Here is a 19143-nt window from a genome sequence, read left to right as displayed (position 1 = left end):
TTAGCCATATTTGTTTGTGCAAAAGCTTTTTAATTTCATAAAATTTGAATAGTTTTTTTGTGTCTGTAGTGAATTTTTTTTTTCAGCAGAACACTGGGCCTGGAATCAGCAGGACCTGAGTTCACTTCTGGCCTCAACCACTTGCTAGCTTTGCTTAAGGGTATGAATGATTTTTAAAAATTAAATTGTCTCACTTTTTTGTGCCTGTTTTGCTGTATCTATGTGTGTGTGTCTGTGTTTCAAAAACTGGGACTTTTTCAAAAGGTCTAGGGCTCTGGATTTCTGAGACTACAATACTGGATAAAACACTAACTATAAAATGAGCAATTTGCAGAAAAGCAAAAAGTAGTCAAACTAATGAGTTTTCATTTCAGGAGACAGAGCTCTTTGCTGATGAGAGACAGAAGTGTAGAGGCAAGAACCTAGGCTTTGGAATCAGAAATCTGGCATATGAATCATATCTGAACTATTTATTACTAGGGTGTCACTGGGCAAGTCATTTTCCCTTTCTGGGCCTCATGAGGTTCCCTCTAAAATGTTAAAATATTTTAGTTGGGAAAGATGGGGAAACCCACAGGAAGGAACTGTTGCATGTGTCATTGATTTTGCTTGGTAATTTTTTCCCCTTTGTTGAAAGGAAGTCTCACTTGGAGAGAAGCAAAGGTAGAGAAGGAGAAGAATTACATTGGAATTGACCTTGATGTAAAACAAAATTAAATAAGATGAGTGAATTGGACTAGAAATAATTTCATCTAGTCACTAAATGATCTCAAGATAAGTCCTATGATCCCATGAATACAGAGAAGGCTTTGTTGCTCGAGAAAAGTCCTACTTAGAGAGGAAAGACGTGGGGTACAAGGGGTAATTGGGGTGAAACACAGGATCCAGTCCTGGACAATCTGGTCGGTCCCAAAAGGCGGGGCCCGGGTGAAAAGGGGCGGGTTCTAGAAGTGGTCCGGCGTCTGATGTGCGGTTGGGAGGGGCGGAGCCAGAGTGAAAGCGTGGGCCTCGTTGGAAGGCACAGTTGTCTAGTCACGTGGAATGGAACCCACAGTGGAAGGGCGGGTCCTGGGGGCGGGTCCAGAGCTGTTCCTCCTCCACTCACGGGGTATGGAGCCTCAGCGGAAGGGGCGGGGCTGCTCTTTCCCTCGGCCATAGAGACACAGGTGAAGGAACGGGTCGGGGCCTCCTTCCTCCCCTGTGTCCTCCGGCCCGCAGGGGTCGCTCTAGAAGTGTACCGAAGGTGGTGGCCGGGTGATGGCGGCCGCACCGATCCCCGGCTCGGGGCCGCGGGTGGCGCGGACCATGCTGGGGCAGGTGGTGCTGCCCGGGGAGGAACTGCTGCTGCCCGAGTCCGCGGGGCCTGGCGCCGAGGGCTCCGCGGAGCAGACGCTGCGCCTGGGATCAGTCGTGCGGCCCCGCGCCCGCGTGGTGTGCGGCCCGGGCCTGCGGCGCTGCGGAGACCGCCTGTTGGTCACCAAGTGCGGCCGGCTCCGCCACAAGGAGCCCGGCGGAGGCGGAGGCGGAGGCGGAGGCGTGTACTGGGTGGACTCCCAGCAGAAACGAGTAAGTGAAGGAGGCGGCCCGGCCCTCCAGGCTCCAGCACGTCGAGACCGGCCCGGGCGGGACTCCGCCCTCCTGGCTCCCCTCTTCAGATCCGGCGTCTCCAGCCTCTGTTTCCCCGCCTGTAAAACGGAAGAGCCGGATTCACTCATTCCCTGAGGGCTCTCCTAGCCCAGGCATCTCCTGACTTGAATCTTGGGGCACCCGGCCTCAGCCTCCCCATTTTCCCCTCCCTGCCTCTCGTCTCCACCTGCACTTCCCCGTCGCTGTCCTTTACATAGAGACCATACGGGGTGATCACCACCCTCCTGAAGACCTCTCTGAGTCAAATCAATCAATCAGTATTTATGATATATGACTTTGCGCTAAGCATTGGGGATACCGAAAGGGGCAAAACAGTCTCTGCCCTCAGGGAGCTTACAGTCTATTCAGGGAGACTGCATGCAAAACATATATACAAAGCCAGTTATAGAGGGGATAAACAGGAAATAACGTAGGGAAGGCACTGGCCAACTTCCTGTGGAAAGTGGGATTTTGGGTGGAACTTACTGTACCCCACTACTCATTTCAGGGTCGTATTTGGAGCTGGAGGGATCATCTAGTTCATCCCTTTCTTTTTACAGAAGAGGTACCTGGGGCCCAGAGATGTGAATCAACTTAGTCAGAATCACCCAGGTAGTAAATATCAGGCCCTGGATTCAGACCCCCAGCTTGATTGACTCCAAATCAGCTCTTCCTCTGCACCTTGCTGCTCTTCTTTACAGTTCCTTCATCACTTAAAGGCTCTAGATTTTGACATTTAATAATAGCTCGCATTTTAGAAATCCTTCAGTGAAAAGGGTGTAAGAGGACCTCAGCACTCCCATCTCTGATGCTTATAACTGTGTAACCTCAATCAAATCATCTATTCCCAGTTTTTAGTTTTCTCTTAAAATGTGAAGTGATGGTGTTGGACTAGATAGCCCCCCAGGTCTCTTCAAGCTGTTTATGATACCATCATTTGACCCTAACCACAATCCAGTGAGTGAACTAGCAGCCAGCTGCTAACAGGTGTTCATGTAGTTTTATTTTGTTGTCTCCTGTTGTCTCTACCAGAAAATTCCTGGAGAGCCCCTGCCACAGAAAAGTTCTCAGTACCACTTGCATGAGACCTTCCTGCTCCAAACCATCCTTTTGGCTTCAGAATTGTATTTATGCATGCCTAGTCATATGACTTCACCCAAAACCCCTCCTTGGGTGTCTGTGGTTTACTGAATAAAATTCAGATTTCCTAGGCCAGCCATTAAGAGTTCCTCCTAAAGTTTGACCCCACCTTACTATTCAGGTCTAGTGAAGCTGTGCTACTTAATATTGCCCATACCTGTTCTCTGTGGGGCCATGTCCAATCGTCCTGATCTATATTTTGCCACTGCTCTGAAGGAGAGAGTGAGGCTGGTGACTTTGCATGTCCCTCCCTCACTTAAATCCAATTTACTTGCAAGTCATGGCATCACCTTCCTGATGTCTTGGTCCTCTTAAAGGACAAAGAACATGTTCTCTACTGTCCCACCTTTGCTAGGATCTGAAATATGACCTTTACCCATCACCTCCCTATCCCTTAAAGTTGAGTTTACTGCTACTTCCTGTATAAAACCTGTCTTGATCCCTTATGTTTTCCTCGAAGACAGAGACTATTTAGTTTTTAACTTTGTATCTCCAGTGCATAGCACAGTGTGTGTCACAAATACTTAGTAATGGATTTTCTGCAGCACCTCCACCTCCCCGTTGATTATTGTCTCCTCTCTCCAGGACCTAACATTTTGCTTATAACTTAAGCACATGCCACAGATATTGAATTCAAATATTTAAGTGCCTACCATATACAAGCCATTATGCTATGTATTCCAAGAATACAAAGATAAAAATAAAAAAGTTCTTGCCCTCACAGTGAGAGGATAAGTAACATATTCATAGATGAAGTGTATTAATAGATTCAATGAAAATTATAGAATGATGGGAGTAAAGGAGAGACAAAGGTAAATATTCAAAGAATATTTGAGGAGGAAGAGAACATTAAGGATGGATTGTTGATTGGGAGATACTAGGAGCAAGATGACAAATTAGAGGAGTTTACAATAGGCAAGGAGAGAGGTACACTGTCATATTAGTTCATACTATAGATGTACACTCCACGAGGACAGAGATGAGTCTTATCTTTGTATCTCCCTCAGTGCCTGTGTGGTGGATCAATATTTAGTGAATTGAATGAATAAACAAAACACTTGTTAAGTGCTTGCTATGCACTGTGTTAATTGAGTGGAGTGGTATATGGACAACTTATTAGCCAAGTAGCCCAAATTTCTCCTCTGAAAGTATTTTTCTAAAATGTCAGAGAAATAAACATAATGACATTTATATGGAGAAATATATAACTCAGTGGATAGATATAATATCTGGATAAAATTAGTGGATAAATATCTCAGTCTGAGATAGTTTGAAAATAAATTTAGTTATTAATAAATTCATCACTGGGATTATTCTGTATTGGTTTGTACCTTTTCTCTATATTTGGAATTTATAATTCAAAAAATAGCAACTTGTTTGCTGTATGCAAGGTACTGGACTGAGTGCCATATATGTTCACCTGGACCTATGTGATCTAATTGGTACAGATGTTCTCTTCAAAGACAACAGCCTGTCCCTCCCTGCCTGTTTGGTAAATTGTTGTCCATGACCTCTCATAAGTGCTTGTAGATTCAAGGGCAAAAAAAAAAAAAACCCAAGACAGTTGCTGCCTTCAAACAGCTTACATTTTTCAGCATATAGCTATATGTTTTTTTTTCCTTTTAAAGAGGTCTCATTTAGAGATATAGCCTGTACTTAAGCATTGCCTATATTTGGACCAATGTGGCATTTATAAAATAATATTGATACTTAAATGTTAAAATATTATGTAGTCTTTTAAAAGCATAAGTGTAAAAATCTATTTGCAGGGTTTGCTGGTGAAAATCTTTTTCAATTTTCAGATGTCTGTATGCTTGTGCTTTTGTGACTTTTCTCTTGCAGTACGTCCCTGTTAAAGGAGACCATGTGATAGGCATTGTGACTGCAAAATCTGGTGACTTGTTCAAGGTTGATGTTGGAGGGAGTGAACCAGCTTCTCTGTCTTACTTGGCATTTGAAGGAGCGACCAAAAGAAATAGACCAAATGTGCAGGTAACAGTGGGTCTGTTATTTTTAGTGACTTCACATCATGAGATGAAATTAGATTATCTGTTAAGTGCTTAGCACATTGTCAGAATAGTACAGGCTGCCCCACTGGGGACCCAACTGGCCAGTTCCAGTTGGGCAGTTCATCTCCTCCCTTCTTTCTTTTCCTTCCTCCCGTTCCCCTCCCTCTTTCCTGCAGGTGCTCTGCCCAAAGGAACATACATTTTGATCCCTGAAACCTCAAAAGTTATCTTAGAGATTTACTGCTTCCCTTTTTTTTTTTTTGTGAGGCAATTGGGATTAAGTGACTTGGCCAGAGTCACAAAGCTAGGGTCTGAGGCTGGATTTGAACTCGGGTCCTCCTGACTCTAGGGCCGGGTACTCTATCCACTGGGCCACCTAGCTGCCTCCTCCCTTTCTTTTTTTTTTCTCCCTTTCTTCCTTAAGTACAATGCAGTTAAGCCCAATTCACTCTGGCTTTCATTGATTGGCCAACAATAAGTCCCAGCCCAGGCCCAACTTAGTGGTTATAGTTTTGTCTCTGATTGGCTCAGAGTAAATGTAAATAGCAGTTGTTTTGATCTCAACCAGAAACCCTGAGGGTCTTTCCCTCCCAGATTGTTGGGTTTTTGTTGTCTCATTTCTTACCTAGCCTTAATCACCCTATGGATGTTGCCTCTGTCAGACTGAGCCCAGTTAAAGACCTTAACTTAAAAAAGCTAGAGTCTCTCACTGCATCCAGGGCTATCACCAGTTGTCCTAATCTGAATCTTGCTCAGATGGCTCTGGAGGAGAAAGTGAGGCTAATGACTTTGCACAGTCCTCCCTCAGGTAAATCTAATTCACTTGCAAGTCATGACATCACCTTGGTAATATCACGGTCCTCTTTGAGAGGGAAGGACAAACATCAAGCACCTTGCCTGGTATATAGTAGGTGTTTAATAAATGCTGGTTCCCTAATCTTGTCCCTTCTTCCATGTATCTGAAAGAACTATTCTGAAGTCAGTGTCACCTCTGCACCATGATTTTACCCAGATATCTAGATAGTGTATTTAGAACTATTTAAGACTTATATAATTAGCTTCATTCTGATGCTGTTCTTTTTCCTCATTTGTTTCAGCTCCTCTGCCAGGCAAGGCAGTGTTAATAAGTTAAGTGTTGAGTAGCAGCAGCTACCAGAACTCTCTCCCTAAATGAGCATACTAACTTATTGCTTGACATTCCCTCAAAATCTGACTCTTCAAGTAGCATAGGCCAAGCTGTAATTGTGAAAACAATAAATATCCATTTGTTGTTTGGTAAGGAATTTTCATTAAGTTGCCCATTTTGGGATTAGAGTGGAAAATTAAAACCCTGCTGCAAAAATTGTTTTGCTCTGGGCAGATTTGCTGTCCTGAAATTTACATGTAGGAGGGGTCTTCCTCAGCCTGAAACTGCAAATCTGCCAGAAGTGTGAGGATGAGAGGTAACTCAGAAATTCTCTTGAACATTGTATATCCAGTTGAATGTAAGTTTGAAGGCAGAGATTGTTTTTATTTTGCCTTTGTATCCCAGTATCTGTGAGAGGGAAATACAGAGCAGGCCTTGGAGACAGGAAGATCTAGGTTCAGATCCTGCCTCTGACACACTAGGAGTATGTTCTGGGTAAATCACTAACTTTTCAGTGTTGTAGGCAACTCTGTAAGATTGCAAAGAAAGGGCCACACTGCCTTGTCAGAGGGAATTACCTTATCCAGTAATTTCAGTAGTCACTGACATTACAGGACCAGTCCTTGTCCCTATTTTATGGGCTTAGCATTTAATAAATGCCTGTTGATTTAGTTTGGAAGTATGAACCTGGAGGAATTTTCTGGATTCATGCTGCCCTCCTGGTTTGAGGAACTCCTGTGGAAGAATGATTTGTTATCTTTCCATGACTTCAAAGTAGTCCTGAGGTCCAGAAATATAGACTAGAACACCTAACGGGGTGTCAGATCACCCAGACCCTGAGGTTACCCCAGTTGGTTGATCTTTCTAAAGCCCAATTTTGATCACATAAGCTCCCCTGCCCAAGAAGTTTCTATGGCTTTTTTGATGGCTGTAGGATAAAATACAAACTCCTGTTTGGTATTTTAAGGGCCTCACAGTCTTGTGTGGACCACAAAACTCCAGGCTGTAACAAAAATCACTTAGACGTCTTGAGCATGTTCAGTTTCTTATCATTTGGGTCCAAGACCTTCCTCATGGTCAGGGACCCTTCTGCTTGAAGAATTGCTTTTGTAGCCATCAAGGGAGTAACAAAAACAGAATGAGGTACAATTCCAGAAGTGGGAAAATCTAATGGTTGGCCAAGGGAAATGTCCCATCAATCACCAACACTTTGTCATTAGCTACAAGTCATCAACTATTGTTTTGTCTTAATATTAGTGCTTAATAAATGCTTGTTGAATTTATTGTTAGCTGTTTGTGATTGATAGGGAATAGCAACCAGAAAGTGGATTTTGGGATGGAATATTTGCTGCCTTGCATCTCATCACATGTAACACTTAATTGTTTTAGGTAGGAGATCTCATTTATGGCCAATTTGTTGTTGCCAATAAAGACATGGAACCAGAGATGGTCTGTATTGATAGCAATGGAAGAGCAAATGGAATGGGTGTAATTGGACAGGATGGCCTGTTGTTTAAGGTGACGCTGGGTTTAATCAGAAAGTAAGTATTGTGGCCTGGCCTTTCTGCCTTCAGTATGCTTTCCAGGGAAAATAACCTAGTTTTGATTTTTTGTTTTGCATTGGTAGCCTGGAATTTTTCCTGCAAGGTAAAAGAAATTTCAGTAGCTTCTTCCCTTAATAATAACACTTAAAATTCATATACTATACTGCTTTATAATTTTCTAAATACCATCATGTCACACCATGGTGTTACGAGGAACATAAGTGGTATCATCATGATTTGAAAGAATTCTTTCCTAATCCTAAACACTGAACTTAGTCTAGAGATGATGGTGTCCCGGGATGTAACTTAACAAGGAACCCTGGGTTTCGGTCCTAGCTCTGACACCAGCTGGTGTGATCAAATCCCTTCATTCTCTGAGCCTCACTCTCTTCATCAGCAGGCATAATCACTGGGCGAACACTTCACAGACCTCAAAAGTGTTGTATAAATTATTGTTATTATGGCATTGGGGGGGTGGATAGCATCCACGATCAGCTAAATCCAGTTGTTATGAGTGCATTGTTGTATTTGTAGGTATTCCGTAAATACTTGTTGCCTCAATTCACTTTATATTTTAAAGTGAGTTTTCTAGAGTATTTCTGCATTAAAAGCATTCTGGGAGTTAAAGAGGAAAGGGGTCCTAGAATTAGTGCTAAAAGGAACTTTAAAGATCATCTAATCCAACTTCCTTATTTTACAGATTAGGTCTTAACTGTGGTTTTTGGTACAAAGGTGGTAAAATGTGGGGGTTGATTCTCTATTTATCAGAAACTTCTCACATGGTTCAGAAATGGAAGGAGGGGGTGAAGATTGGTTAGGGGGAGAAAAGTACAAGTAATTTGTCATAGTTTATAACTGACATCAGAGAGAGACATTTGGGGTGTTTCTTTTTTTTTTAACTTCATTTATTTCTCCAATCCCACACCAGGCTCTTAGCTCCTGAATGTGAAATTATCCAGGAGATAGGAAAACTCTACCCACTGGAAATAGTATTTGGAATGAATGGAAGAATATGGGTAAAAGCAAGAACTATTCAACAGACTTTAATTCTGGCAAATGTTTTGGAAGCTTGTGAACACATGACCACAGAACAAAGAAAGCAGATATTTTCCAGATTGTCAGAAAGTTGACGCTACTTCTCTGCTTCATTCTTTATGTAGAATATGATATGAGCTAGTGGTAACACTGATGGTTTTATAAGAACTTTTTCATCTTCAGATGAAACCTTCCCTTCTCATCAGTTCCTCAGGATAATGTATGATAAAAACATTTGGTTTTGATTTTTATTATTAGTAAGAAAGCCATTATCTGAGGGTATACCCCCCTCAGTTAAGTAGCCAGTCCCAACTCAGCTATCTTTGTCAGAGCCAGGCCCCAAGAGGAAATGGTTAACAAAGAGCAAGAATGAGCTTGAGGTTGGGAGGAAATGGGGGGAGAATTATTGAGCAAGACAGTAGCACATTTCATTACTCTGGATGCCAGCCCTGCAGTTACCATTCCTGCCACCTGACATTTACCCTCTCTTGAAACTGAAAACACAGAGCTTGTGAATGCACATCAGCTGTTAAGTGCTTTTTAGTACGTTCTTGGCTTTGTTGTATCTAGTGCCGGTTTTGTGCTGGTTTTTTCCACACTGCCTTGGCCTCTTCCCTCCCCTCCTCTCCTTCCCTCCCTGTTTTCTTCTTCGTTTTCATTTTCACATCATTTTTGCAGCACATGGTTTCTTGCAGATGAATGAAAGCTGCTGTCATCATTGAGGATGGGAGTTCCTGAGGATGAGGTGGTGTTCCATTTCCCTTCTCAGCTTTCTCTGTTTCACTTTAGAAACCCTGGCTAGACTTTGTTAAAATTCCAGTATTGTTTCTTTTGGCTTTTCCTCACCTTTTCTGACCTGCATGTTTGGTTCTGGGTTACTGTGGCTCCAAGAAGCAAATAGGAAAGAACTCCCCGACAGGTTGGCCTGTCTGTTGACCTACACGTAGAATTAGATACCGTTTCTAAGGGTAGGGATCAAACAGTGGCATAGTCCTTCCCACCAGTTCACAGGTCATTTTCTTTCCCTCTCACCCCCCAATTCCTTTATGTAAACAGATACAAGTAAAATAGGATCAAATTTAAAAATATGTCTCTTTATAAAATGTAGAAAATGGGTATTACTTTAGAGAATTAATCAGCTTCATTTCCATTGGTCTGTCAATCATAATTCTGCCCCAACCAAAATCCATACTAGGGAACCCCTTTTATTAGGCAGATTAGAGGGTTGTGTTTGTTTTAACTATTTTGCAAACTGCAGTCTGGTTTTATCTCCACTGGGGTGAGGTGCTTTGGGGGCTTGCACAGCAGTGCAGATCTGTGCCCATTTGAACATAAAGAAATGCTCATTGAGTCTTTGCTTTTTTAAGAGTTACCTTTTTGGTTGTACATGTTTGGTAAGCAACTTTTAAATTCAGGTTTATTCAAATAAAGTTGACTTTGTGTTGTGATGGAAGGAGTGTAAAACTTACTGCCACATATGCATCTAGCCCTAGTATTTGTCCTCAAGTGTAAATAGTCAGTAGTGAGATGCTGTGTTTCCTATCATCATTTTTAAAATGGGTCATAAGAGCTGACCCTGGGATCTGGCGGTGTGTCTCATTCAGATTCTGCAAGGACCTTGAAACATCTCGTAGGTCTCTTAGAAACATCTGTGTCTCTTAGAACCTGAGGGCTCATCAGGGAAGAGTTTACTTTCCACTTGCAAAGTATTCAGGAAGATAAAAGACAAAGCTTTAAGGTTGAGGATACCCATAGCTAGAAGGAAGCCAGCATAGTCGCAGGGTTTCTTGGAAACTAGCCACTTAAAGTCAGTCCACTTGGACAGCAGCATTATTATTGACTCCTAGTTCCTGGCTTCACTTAACTGTTATTTTGGTTCAGAGTTAAAGCAGTTTACAGAACCCCTTTCTCCTCTTTCCTGCTTCCTTCTTCCTTTCCTCCTTCCTTTCTTCTACCTTCATACTCTCTTCTCCTAAGATAAACCATTTGTGTAACACACATGTAATCTAAGAAAGACACTTTATTATGTGGTTGTAATCAAAAGGGATGCTTTCAAATGACCTTGTATCTTCAGTGTGGAAAATATTAAATACAGCAGCAACAAAAATCCCAGTTTTTGGTTAATCCAGTTGCATTTTAAATGTGAGAATGGAATTCCAAACACCTAAGCCATTCTGCTTCATGACATAAAGTAAATATATGGATATGGTATTTGTGAATGATTTTTTAAATTTAAAAAAAACCCTTAAATAAAAAAAAAAATTCCAAAAACGTCTGTGTATTGGTTGATTGAACCAAAGGCTTCACTGAATCGACGTTGCTTTGTAGGTCCTAGAAAAGACTAGTTTTCAGTCCCTTTCTGTCCTTTAGCTAGGCCTTAGGATAAATAAACCACACAATCAGACATCAAACTTAAATATAAAATGGGATCTTAAAGGTTCAGGGTAGTAAAAATGCTTGTCAAGGGACTTTTAATTTGATGGCAGGATACAATATACTGGATTTGGGACTTAATTGCTGACACTGAGGCATACAGGAACATTTACTAAGTGTTAAAAACAGTTTATGATGCCAACAGTGACAATTTAAAAACAGTTAACCATTTAAAACTTGACAGGCCAATGTTAAAAAACATTTAAGCCTAATTTCAGCTGGTTCTTCACCTGGCAGCTTTCCCCTTATAGAGGGAAATTGGTGGTCCTTTGGAGCCTTAGGGTTAGCCTCTGGCAGAACTGGATCTCTGCCCTTGATTTACATATATAAAAAGGGTATAGAACAATGTAGAATGGTTATTTTTTTTCTTTGTAATGAAATTTATTAAAATGTGACAGCTGATGTATTGCTAACTTTGTTTAGATACATATAGATGAAATAAAACATCACAGTGGAGTAAAGAAGAGAAGATACATAAACCGAGGAAGTAAGCTTTTAGCTTTTGTTCCCCCAGAGGTATTAGAGTTAATACCTTGGAGTTAACTTGGATTCTTAGAACTCAAAAATATAGGCAGGGAGTTGGGAGGTGAGGGGTCAATCTGAAGTACAAGAGGAATTCCATGGTGGTGATGTTTGTCCTTCATTCTTGAAGAGGACCATGACATCAGGGAGGTGATGCCATGATGTGCAAGTGAATTGTATTTAAGTGAGGCAGGGCTGTGCAAAGTCACCAGCCTCACTTTCTCCTCCAGAGCCATCTGGTCCCAGTGGCAAGCATCAACTGGACGACTGGAGATGGCCCTGGATGCAGTGGGAGACCTTGGCCTTTAAGCTAAGGTCTTTAACAGGTCTCAGTTTGATTAGAAGCAACACCCAGTCAGTGATTAAGGATAGGTAAGAAATGAAGCTAAGAATGCTCTCTACCCCTAGTCAAAAAAAAAAAAAATCAGGAACAGGAAGATCCCCAGGGTTTCTGGCCAAAACAAATAATTGCTATTCACATTCACTCTTAGCCAATCAGGGCCCAAACAATGACCAAGTGGGGCTTCTTGCCTGGGACCTATTGGCCAATCTATGAGAGCCAGAGTGGGTTTAAGGCATGATCCTTAAGAAGGAAAAAAAAGTTTCAGAGATCAAAATTATGCTCAGGCAAGGAAGGAGGCAGACCCGATTCCGGGAACACTCGGGAGAAAGGCACATAAATGGTATGCCAGTGGGACTGGACTAAAGGATTCTTCATGCTGGCCATTTTCTACCCTGGCATTCCAATTGTTTCTCCCTCAAAACTGGAACACTAGGGTCGGTGCCCTGGAGAAGCCAAGCGACCCTGCCCTATATTCCGTGGGATTGTGCAGCCTCACCTTTACCTGGCCACTTCTACTCTTTGGGTCAGGTATTGGAACCCTGCCCCCCAATCTCTAGCTCTGACACCTGACTCAAATTGACACTAGCATTGCCTCAAGGAGGGGCCTGTCAATTAACTGCCCTTCCCACCTCTGACTTCCCATACCAGGAACTACTGAGCTTGGCTACCACCCACTCTCCTCTAGGTGTTGTCCACCCTGTTAGAATCTCTCATTGATGAAAGGGACTGTCCCATTTTTATCACCAGTGTTTGGCACTTAAGTGCTAGACAGAGGGTAATGTATAATAAGGCTAGAAAGAAAGGCTGGGTTGTGAAACTAAACAGAAGAGTTAATTTTATCCTAGAGGTAACAGCCATTGGAATTAAATGATTTGGTGAGTGACATGATCAGATCAGTGCTTAGGCAAATTCACTGGCAGCTAAGTAAGGAATGTACTTGAACAGGGAAAGACCTGAAGCAGGAAATAATTAGGAAAGCATTGCAATAGTCAGTGCAAATGGGGATGAGGGCCTGAACTACAGCTATAGTTGTGAGTGAAGAGAAGGGGTCAGGTAGGAATGGTAGTAGAGGTAGAAAGGGCGAAATCTGGCAAATATATGGGGCAAGGAATCAAGTATGGTAAGACTGGAAGAGGGGAGTTTTGCAAGAAAGTAAATTCTGCTTTGGACATGCTGAGCTTGAGGTTGTCTTTAGGACAATCAGTTTGAAAGGAATATGAGGCATTTGGTGGTATAAGACTGAAGCTCAGGAAAGAGCCTTGAAGCACAGACACAGTGAGGGGCTTGATAGGGACAATAATTTGGCAAAGGAGACCAAAGAGCCGTAGGGTAGGAGAAGCAGTAGAGAATTTCCTGAAAACCCAGAAGAGGGTATGCTGGAAATGAAGACGGTCAACAGTGGCATGCAGCAGAAAGGTGAGGAGTTTGGGGACTAAGAAAAAATCATCAGATTTGGCAATTAGGAGATCATTGCTAAAATGTCAGAGAGAACAGTTAGTGATAAGGGTGACAGGAAAGTAGAGGCATTGTATAAATAGCTTTTTCTAGGAGGTTAGCTGAAAAGAGAGGAGAGGGAAAGAATGCAGAAATGGTAGGATCCAGTAGAGGGTTTTTTTTTTTTAAGATAGGGGAGATTTGGAGTATCCTTGGAAGCAGGGAAGGAACCAATAGGAAAAAAATGACTCCAGAAAAAGGATGATTAAGGGGCCACCTGCTGGACAAGATGGGTGAGGATGACATAAAAGGCAGGTGGGGGCAAGAAGAGTCACTTCATTATCAGAGACTTCAGGAGAGGAAAGAAAGAGTGGGGGAACATAAATGAGGTCTCTGCCCAATACTGTACCCCACGTAACCTACTTTGATTTAAATTATATTCCAACATAAGCTTTTTAAAACCAGAAGGGGAAAAAAAACCTGAAGTGATAATACCTTTAAGAATCATAGAGTGTGGGTTAGTGGAAAGAAAAAGGGATTTAAAGTCAACATTTGGGCTAAAATCTCAGCTCTGACCCTTAATTACTATTTGGTCTGAGAGTTATTTTACTTTTCAGGGCCCCAGTTTCCTCATCTGTAAAATGAAGGGGTTGGACTATCTCTGGTCCTTTTTAGCATTAAATCCCTATGAGAGGCAGCTACGTGATACAGTGGATAGAGCACTGGGCCGGCACTCAGGAAAACCTGTGTTCAAACCCAGCTTCAGGCACTTACTAGCTTTGTATCCCTGAGTAAGTCACAACTTCTGTTTACCTCAGTTTCTTCAACTGTAAAATGAGCTGGAGAAGGATATGGCAAACCATTTGCCAAGAATACCCCAAATGGGGTCACGAAGAGTCAGACATGACTAAGATGACTCAGAAATAACAAAGATGATATGCAGAAAAAGAGTCTCTGGGCCTTTTCTAGTAGAAAATTTGGCATCCAAGAACTTCATCTTTCATTTCAATCACCATTGTTATGGAACAAATACTGGCTGGCCCTACACTGTTGTTTTGTCTGACAAGTTTTTTTTTTCAGAAACAATATTAGGTGAGGTGCAATGATAGATTTTTAAAAAATCTATTATACATAAAAATATAATTTGGTATCTTTTCATGATCCCTCATGCTGTCACCCATATTTTTATACATTATAGTTTTTACTATAATGATTGTAACATCTTGCAAATTTACCCTTTTCAGGGTACCTCAGAGCCGAGAGTACCAAATTGAAAAATTATTTTCTTTCAGAATAAAATATAGGACTTCTGGATCCCCCTGAATTTGGGTGCCTTAAATAAGAGAAACAATAATGAAAGAGAGAGAAAATCAAAACAGGAAAAAGGTATTTTAGGGTTTTCATGTAGGGGTCCCCTCAGGTATCAGGGATGGACACAGTTTAAGCACTAATCCTAATATAAACCAAAGAACAAATAGTAGTGTGGCTAGGATGTAATTCTCCCCATCCCCCCCAACACAGATACACAAGAAACTTCAGTGACCAGTAACAGTGTTTAATCAAGCTTGATCACCCATCTGATTCATGTTACTTGGCTCCCAGTGACTTTTGTTTGATCTAAAATGCAGAAAGAAACAAAAAAGATTTACCAGCTCTGTGATCTACTTGAAAAGATTTGGTGTCAGGGTGAAGGTCTGCAGGTGGTTCTGCTACTTACCTTGTGTTGTTCAGTCATGTCTGACTCTGTGACCCCATCCATGGACTTATCCATAGAGTTTTCTTGGTGAAGATAGTGGAGTGGTTTGCCATTTCCTTCTCCATTCTGTCCCCACTTTATAGATGAAGAACTGAGGCAAATAGGGGTTAAGTGACTTGCCCAGAGTCTCACAGCTGGTTAAGTGTCTGAGGCTAGATTTGAACCTGGATCTTCCTGACTCCAAGCCCAGGGCTCTATCCAATGCACCACTGGGCACCCTCTTACTTACTATGTAACCCTGGGCAAATAACCTTTCTGGGCCTCAAGATTTCTCCTCTGTAAAATAAAAAAGAGTTGGGCTAGAATGTCTGTGATGCCCCTTCTACTTTTAAATCTCAGTGTTAATAAACACTGAGGCTTTTCAAAAGAGTGGAAGTGACCCAGTGAAAATGAGCATGATCTTTCAGGGGAGGAGATGGATATTCAATGAAATAGGGGACTTCCATACCTTCCTGATAAAAAGACCAGAGCTCAACAGAAAATCTGATCTTCAAATACAAGACTCAAGAGAGACATAAAAAGGTAAATGGGACAGAAAGAAACAACATGTTATTAATAAGGGCAAACTGTTTACATCCCTACATGGGAAGATGACACTTGTAACTCTTGAGAACTGTATTGCTAATACACCATGTTAAAGGAGTATACATAAAGGGGGTGGGTATAAATTGACTTTGATGTAATGATGAAAAAAATCCAATCAAGTGGGTTAAATGGATCCAAGTAAGTGAATTAATCTGATCTAAGAAAATGTACTGAGAGAAAAGGAAAGGAGGAGGCAGACAAGGGTAAATTACATCACAGGAAAAGGCACAAAAACCTATTACAGCAGAGGGAAAGAAGGGAGGGAGATGAGCATTGTCTGAACCTTACTCTCATCAGATTTGGCTCAAGAAGGGAATAACATAAACAGTTACGGATAGAAATCTAACGTGCCCTATAGGCAGCAGGAGGGAAAAGGGGAAAGAAAAGGGAGGGAGCTAATAGAAGGGAGGTGGGACTGAGGGAGGTGGTGGTCAAAAGCAAAACATTAGTGAGGAGGGAAAAGGAGAAAGGAGAAAGAAAAGCATAAACGGGGTGGGGGGAAAAGAAGGACAGAGAGAAAGACACAGTAATCATAATTGTGAATGTGATATATGAATGTAATGGAATACTATTGTGCTATAAGAAAGGATGAACAGGCAGACTTCAGATAAACCTGGAAGGACTTGTATGGTCTGATGCTGAGTGAAGCGAGCAGAACCAGGAGAACATTGTACACAGTAACAGCCACATTGAGTGGTGACTGACTTTGATAGACTTAAACCTTCTCAGCAATACAAGGATCTAAGACATCTCCAAAAGCCTCATGATGGAAAGAAAATGCTATCCACATCCAAAGAAAGAACCATGGAGTTTGAATGCAGATTGAAGCATACTATTTGCTGTTTTTTTTTCTTCTGCTGTGTTTTGTTTCCTCTTTCTGGTGGTTCCTCCTATTAGTTCTAACTCTTACTTACAACATGACTAATGTGAAAGTATGTGTAATAGGAATGTATGTGTATAGCCTATACCAGATTGTGAGAGGTCTTGGGGAGGGAGAGGGAGAAAAATTTAAAACTCAAAAGCTTATGGAAGTGATTATTGATAATTCAAAATAAATTAATAAAACATTCTGAAAAAAAGCATATGGAAGTGATTGTTGATAAATCAAAATACATTAATAAAAAAATTTTTTAAAAAAGAACCAGTTGAAAAAAAGTGGAAGTGATGGGAAGACTTGCATCAACTGATGCAAAGTGAAGTGAGCAAAACCAGGAGAACATTGTACACAGTAACAGCAATACTGTATGATGACAAACTATGAATGACTTAGCTATTCTCAGCAATACGATGATTCAAGACAATTGCAGAGGATTTATGATGAAAAATGCTATCCATCTCCAGAGAAAGAAGTAATGGAGTTTGAATGCAGATTGAAGCATATTTTTTGTACTTTATTATTCTTGGTTTTTTGTGTGCATTTTCTTTTGTAACATAGCCAATGTGGAAATGTTTTGAATGAATGCATATATATAAAATCTATATCACATTGCTTGCCTTCTCAAGGAGGGGAGAAGGGAGTGAGTGAGGAAGAGATTTTGGAACTTAAATTTTTAAAAAACATTTTTAAAAACTTTGTTTATATGTTTTGTTTACATGAGAAAATAAAATAAAAATTTAAGTTTGAAAAAAAAGAGTGGAGGTGAACATTCAGCTCTGGAAAAAGCTACCTCCAAGAGGCTCCCAATGTGTTAGCTTAATACAGATGGTGAATTAGACTTCTGGGCCTAGAGTCAGGAAGACCTGAGTTCAAATTCAGCTTCAGTACTTACTAGCTTTATATTCCTGGGCAAGTCACTTCACCTCTCTTTGCCTGTTTCCTCAACTGTAAAATTGGGATAATACCAGCACCTACCTTACAGGGTTGTAGTGAGGATCAAATGATATAATACCTCGAAAGCACTTACACAGTGCCTGGCACTTAGTAGGGGCAACACAAATGATTATTCCCCTCCCCCACCCATTTTCCCAGCAGGCCATTGAGCACAGCTGTTAAGAGGCTGGGTGACTGCCCAGAGATATAGTTGCTAGCATACATAAAGGAGCAGACTTAAAATAGGGCACTGAGGAAGAAGGGCACCATGGACAAGCCAGGTTTCTGATTCTGTTCTTGTATGTGGCGTTTTATGCATCTTGGCTGCCTTCATCTTGGGAAAGTCACACAGTATCTGTGTGTGTGTGTGTGTGTGTGTGTGTGTGTGTGTGTGTTTCTGCCTCAGAGTAGGGAAGGAAATGTGGACCCAGGGAAGCAGTGTCAGTGATGACAAGATAAGACCAGGTCAGTGGGGCCCTTATCCTTTAGAATTCTCTCACTGAGTTAGTTCCCTGCTGAAAGGCTCTATCAAGGCCTGGGTCAGACATCCTGGTTGTTAACATCCATAGGCATGTTCACACATGGGTGCCAAGGGCAATTCTAAAAATGCTCTGCACAATGTATTGTGTTCAAAGAGGACAAAACCTACTTGGAGAGAAACATCCTAATAGGTTTTACTTCTGAAAATCAGCCATTACCTTATAGTCACATTCCTCTTCTTAGAAATTCAGTGCCCTAGAAAAGGAAATCAATGCAGCCTTGGGCTGATTTGTTGAGTCCTTGAAGAGATAGGAGAGTATAGCAAAACAAAGGATCATCTCACAAATAAATCCCAGGGTATCAAATAAAGCACAAATGTACTAGAACACATATCCCACAGGATTCCCAGAAATCTGACTGCCCATACTAAAGGATGTCACTGACATAGGCCAAGCACTAGAGAATACAAAACCATATCTGCTCAAGAAAAATTTTGTTCCCCAGTGCTTTCTCTAAAAAAAAGGACTTCTCTTTAGTCAAGAAATAGATTATTCCATCCAGCCCTGGATAATCTGGCAAGGAGGAGCCTCCCAAAACCGCCCACTTGGTCTAAGTCTCCTCACTGTAGGGCAGATTCCATCCTGCCACCTTGGTTACCATTCTCACATAAGTGATCTGTTTTTGTTCATTGTTGTTCAGTCATATGTCAGTCACGTCCAACTCTTTGTGACCCCATTTGGGGTTTTCTTGGCAAAGATACTGGAGTGGTTTGCCATTTCCTTCTCCACCTCATTTTACAGATGAGGAAACTGAGGCAAACAGGGTGAAGTGACTTGCCCAGAGTCACAAAGCTGGTAAGGTGCCTGAGGCCAGATCTGAACTCACACCTAAAAGGTTATGTATATGGACAGGATTCAGAGAAACCCGGATAATTCACTTTAAAAAAATAGTCAACCAGGTAGCCAAATGAAGCCCCCAAGGATAAAAGCTGCAAATCAGCTTTGTCATAGAGAAACTGGAAAGGATGGAAATCTTGAGAACTCTGAGGAGTGGCATCTGGAAACAAGAACAGAAAAAGATTTTATGGGGCTCTCTAGACTTGAGTTAGCACAAAAAGTTTTTAATGTTCCAGTCCTTTGGAGATGGTTAAGGAATTAGCTTAACAGCTGTTATCTTTCATGGTATAAACACCTACAGAAAACAAATTTTTCAAATAAGTAACCTTTATGTAACAACAAATGTTAGTAATAAGGGAACTTTTTTTATACCATTTAAATAAATATTTTAAGCAAAAAGCCAA

The 19143-nt window shown here is 41.4% G+C and overlaps 1 protein-coding gene across 1 annotated transcript; it reads left to right on the top strand.

Moving 5' to 3' along the window:
- The first annotated feature begins 1167 nt into the window (after positions 1 to 1167).
- EXOSC3 (exosome component 3) lies at positions 1168 to 10751 on the top strand. The gene is made up of 4 exons (XM_021004594.2): positions 1168 to 1566; positions 4609 to 4758; positions 7291 to 7442; positions 8374 to 10751. Exons 1-4 carry the CDS (start codon positions 1258 to 1260, stop codon positions 8573 to 8575), a joined length of 813 nt encoding a protein of 270 aa, XP_020860253.1. The 5' UTR covers positions 1168 to 1257; the 3' UTR covers positions 8576 to 10751.
- Positions 10752 to 19143: the final 8392 nt, after the last annotated feature.

The sequence above is a fragment of the Phascolarctos cinereus genome, unplaced genomic scaffold (assembly GCF_003287225.1).
Source record: "Phascolarctos cinereus isolate Bilbo 61053 unplaced genomic scaffold, phaCin_HiC Scaffold_4;HRSCAF=312, whole genome shotgun sequence".
NCBI classification, from domain to species: domain Eukaryota; kingdom Metazoa; phylum Chordata; class Mammalia; order Diprotodontia; family Phascolarctidae; genus Phascolarctos; species Phascolarctos cinereus.
The sequence above is the reverse complement of the archived record's forward strand: the minus strand, read 5'-3'. Positions and strand labels throughout refer to the sequence as shown.

Bases quoted from the DNA above. Each gene is read 5' to 3' on its own strand.
- EXOSC3 (XM_021004594.2), top strand. From the start codon at position 1,258: ATGGCGGCCGCACCGATCCCCGGCTCGGGGCCGCGGGTGGCGCGGACC. The intron at 4,759-7,290 runs GTAACAGTGGGT...TAATTGTTTTAG, and splicing joins GAAATAGACCAAATGTGCAG to GTAGGAGATCTCATTTATGG. The intron at 7,443-8,373 runs GTAAGTATTGTG...ATCCCACACCAG, and splicing joins ACGCTGGGTTTAATCAGAAA to GCTCTTAGCTCCTGAATGTG.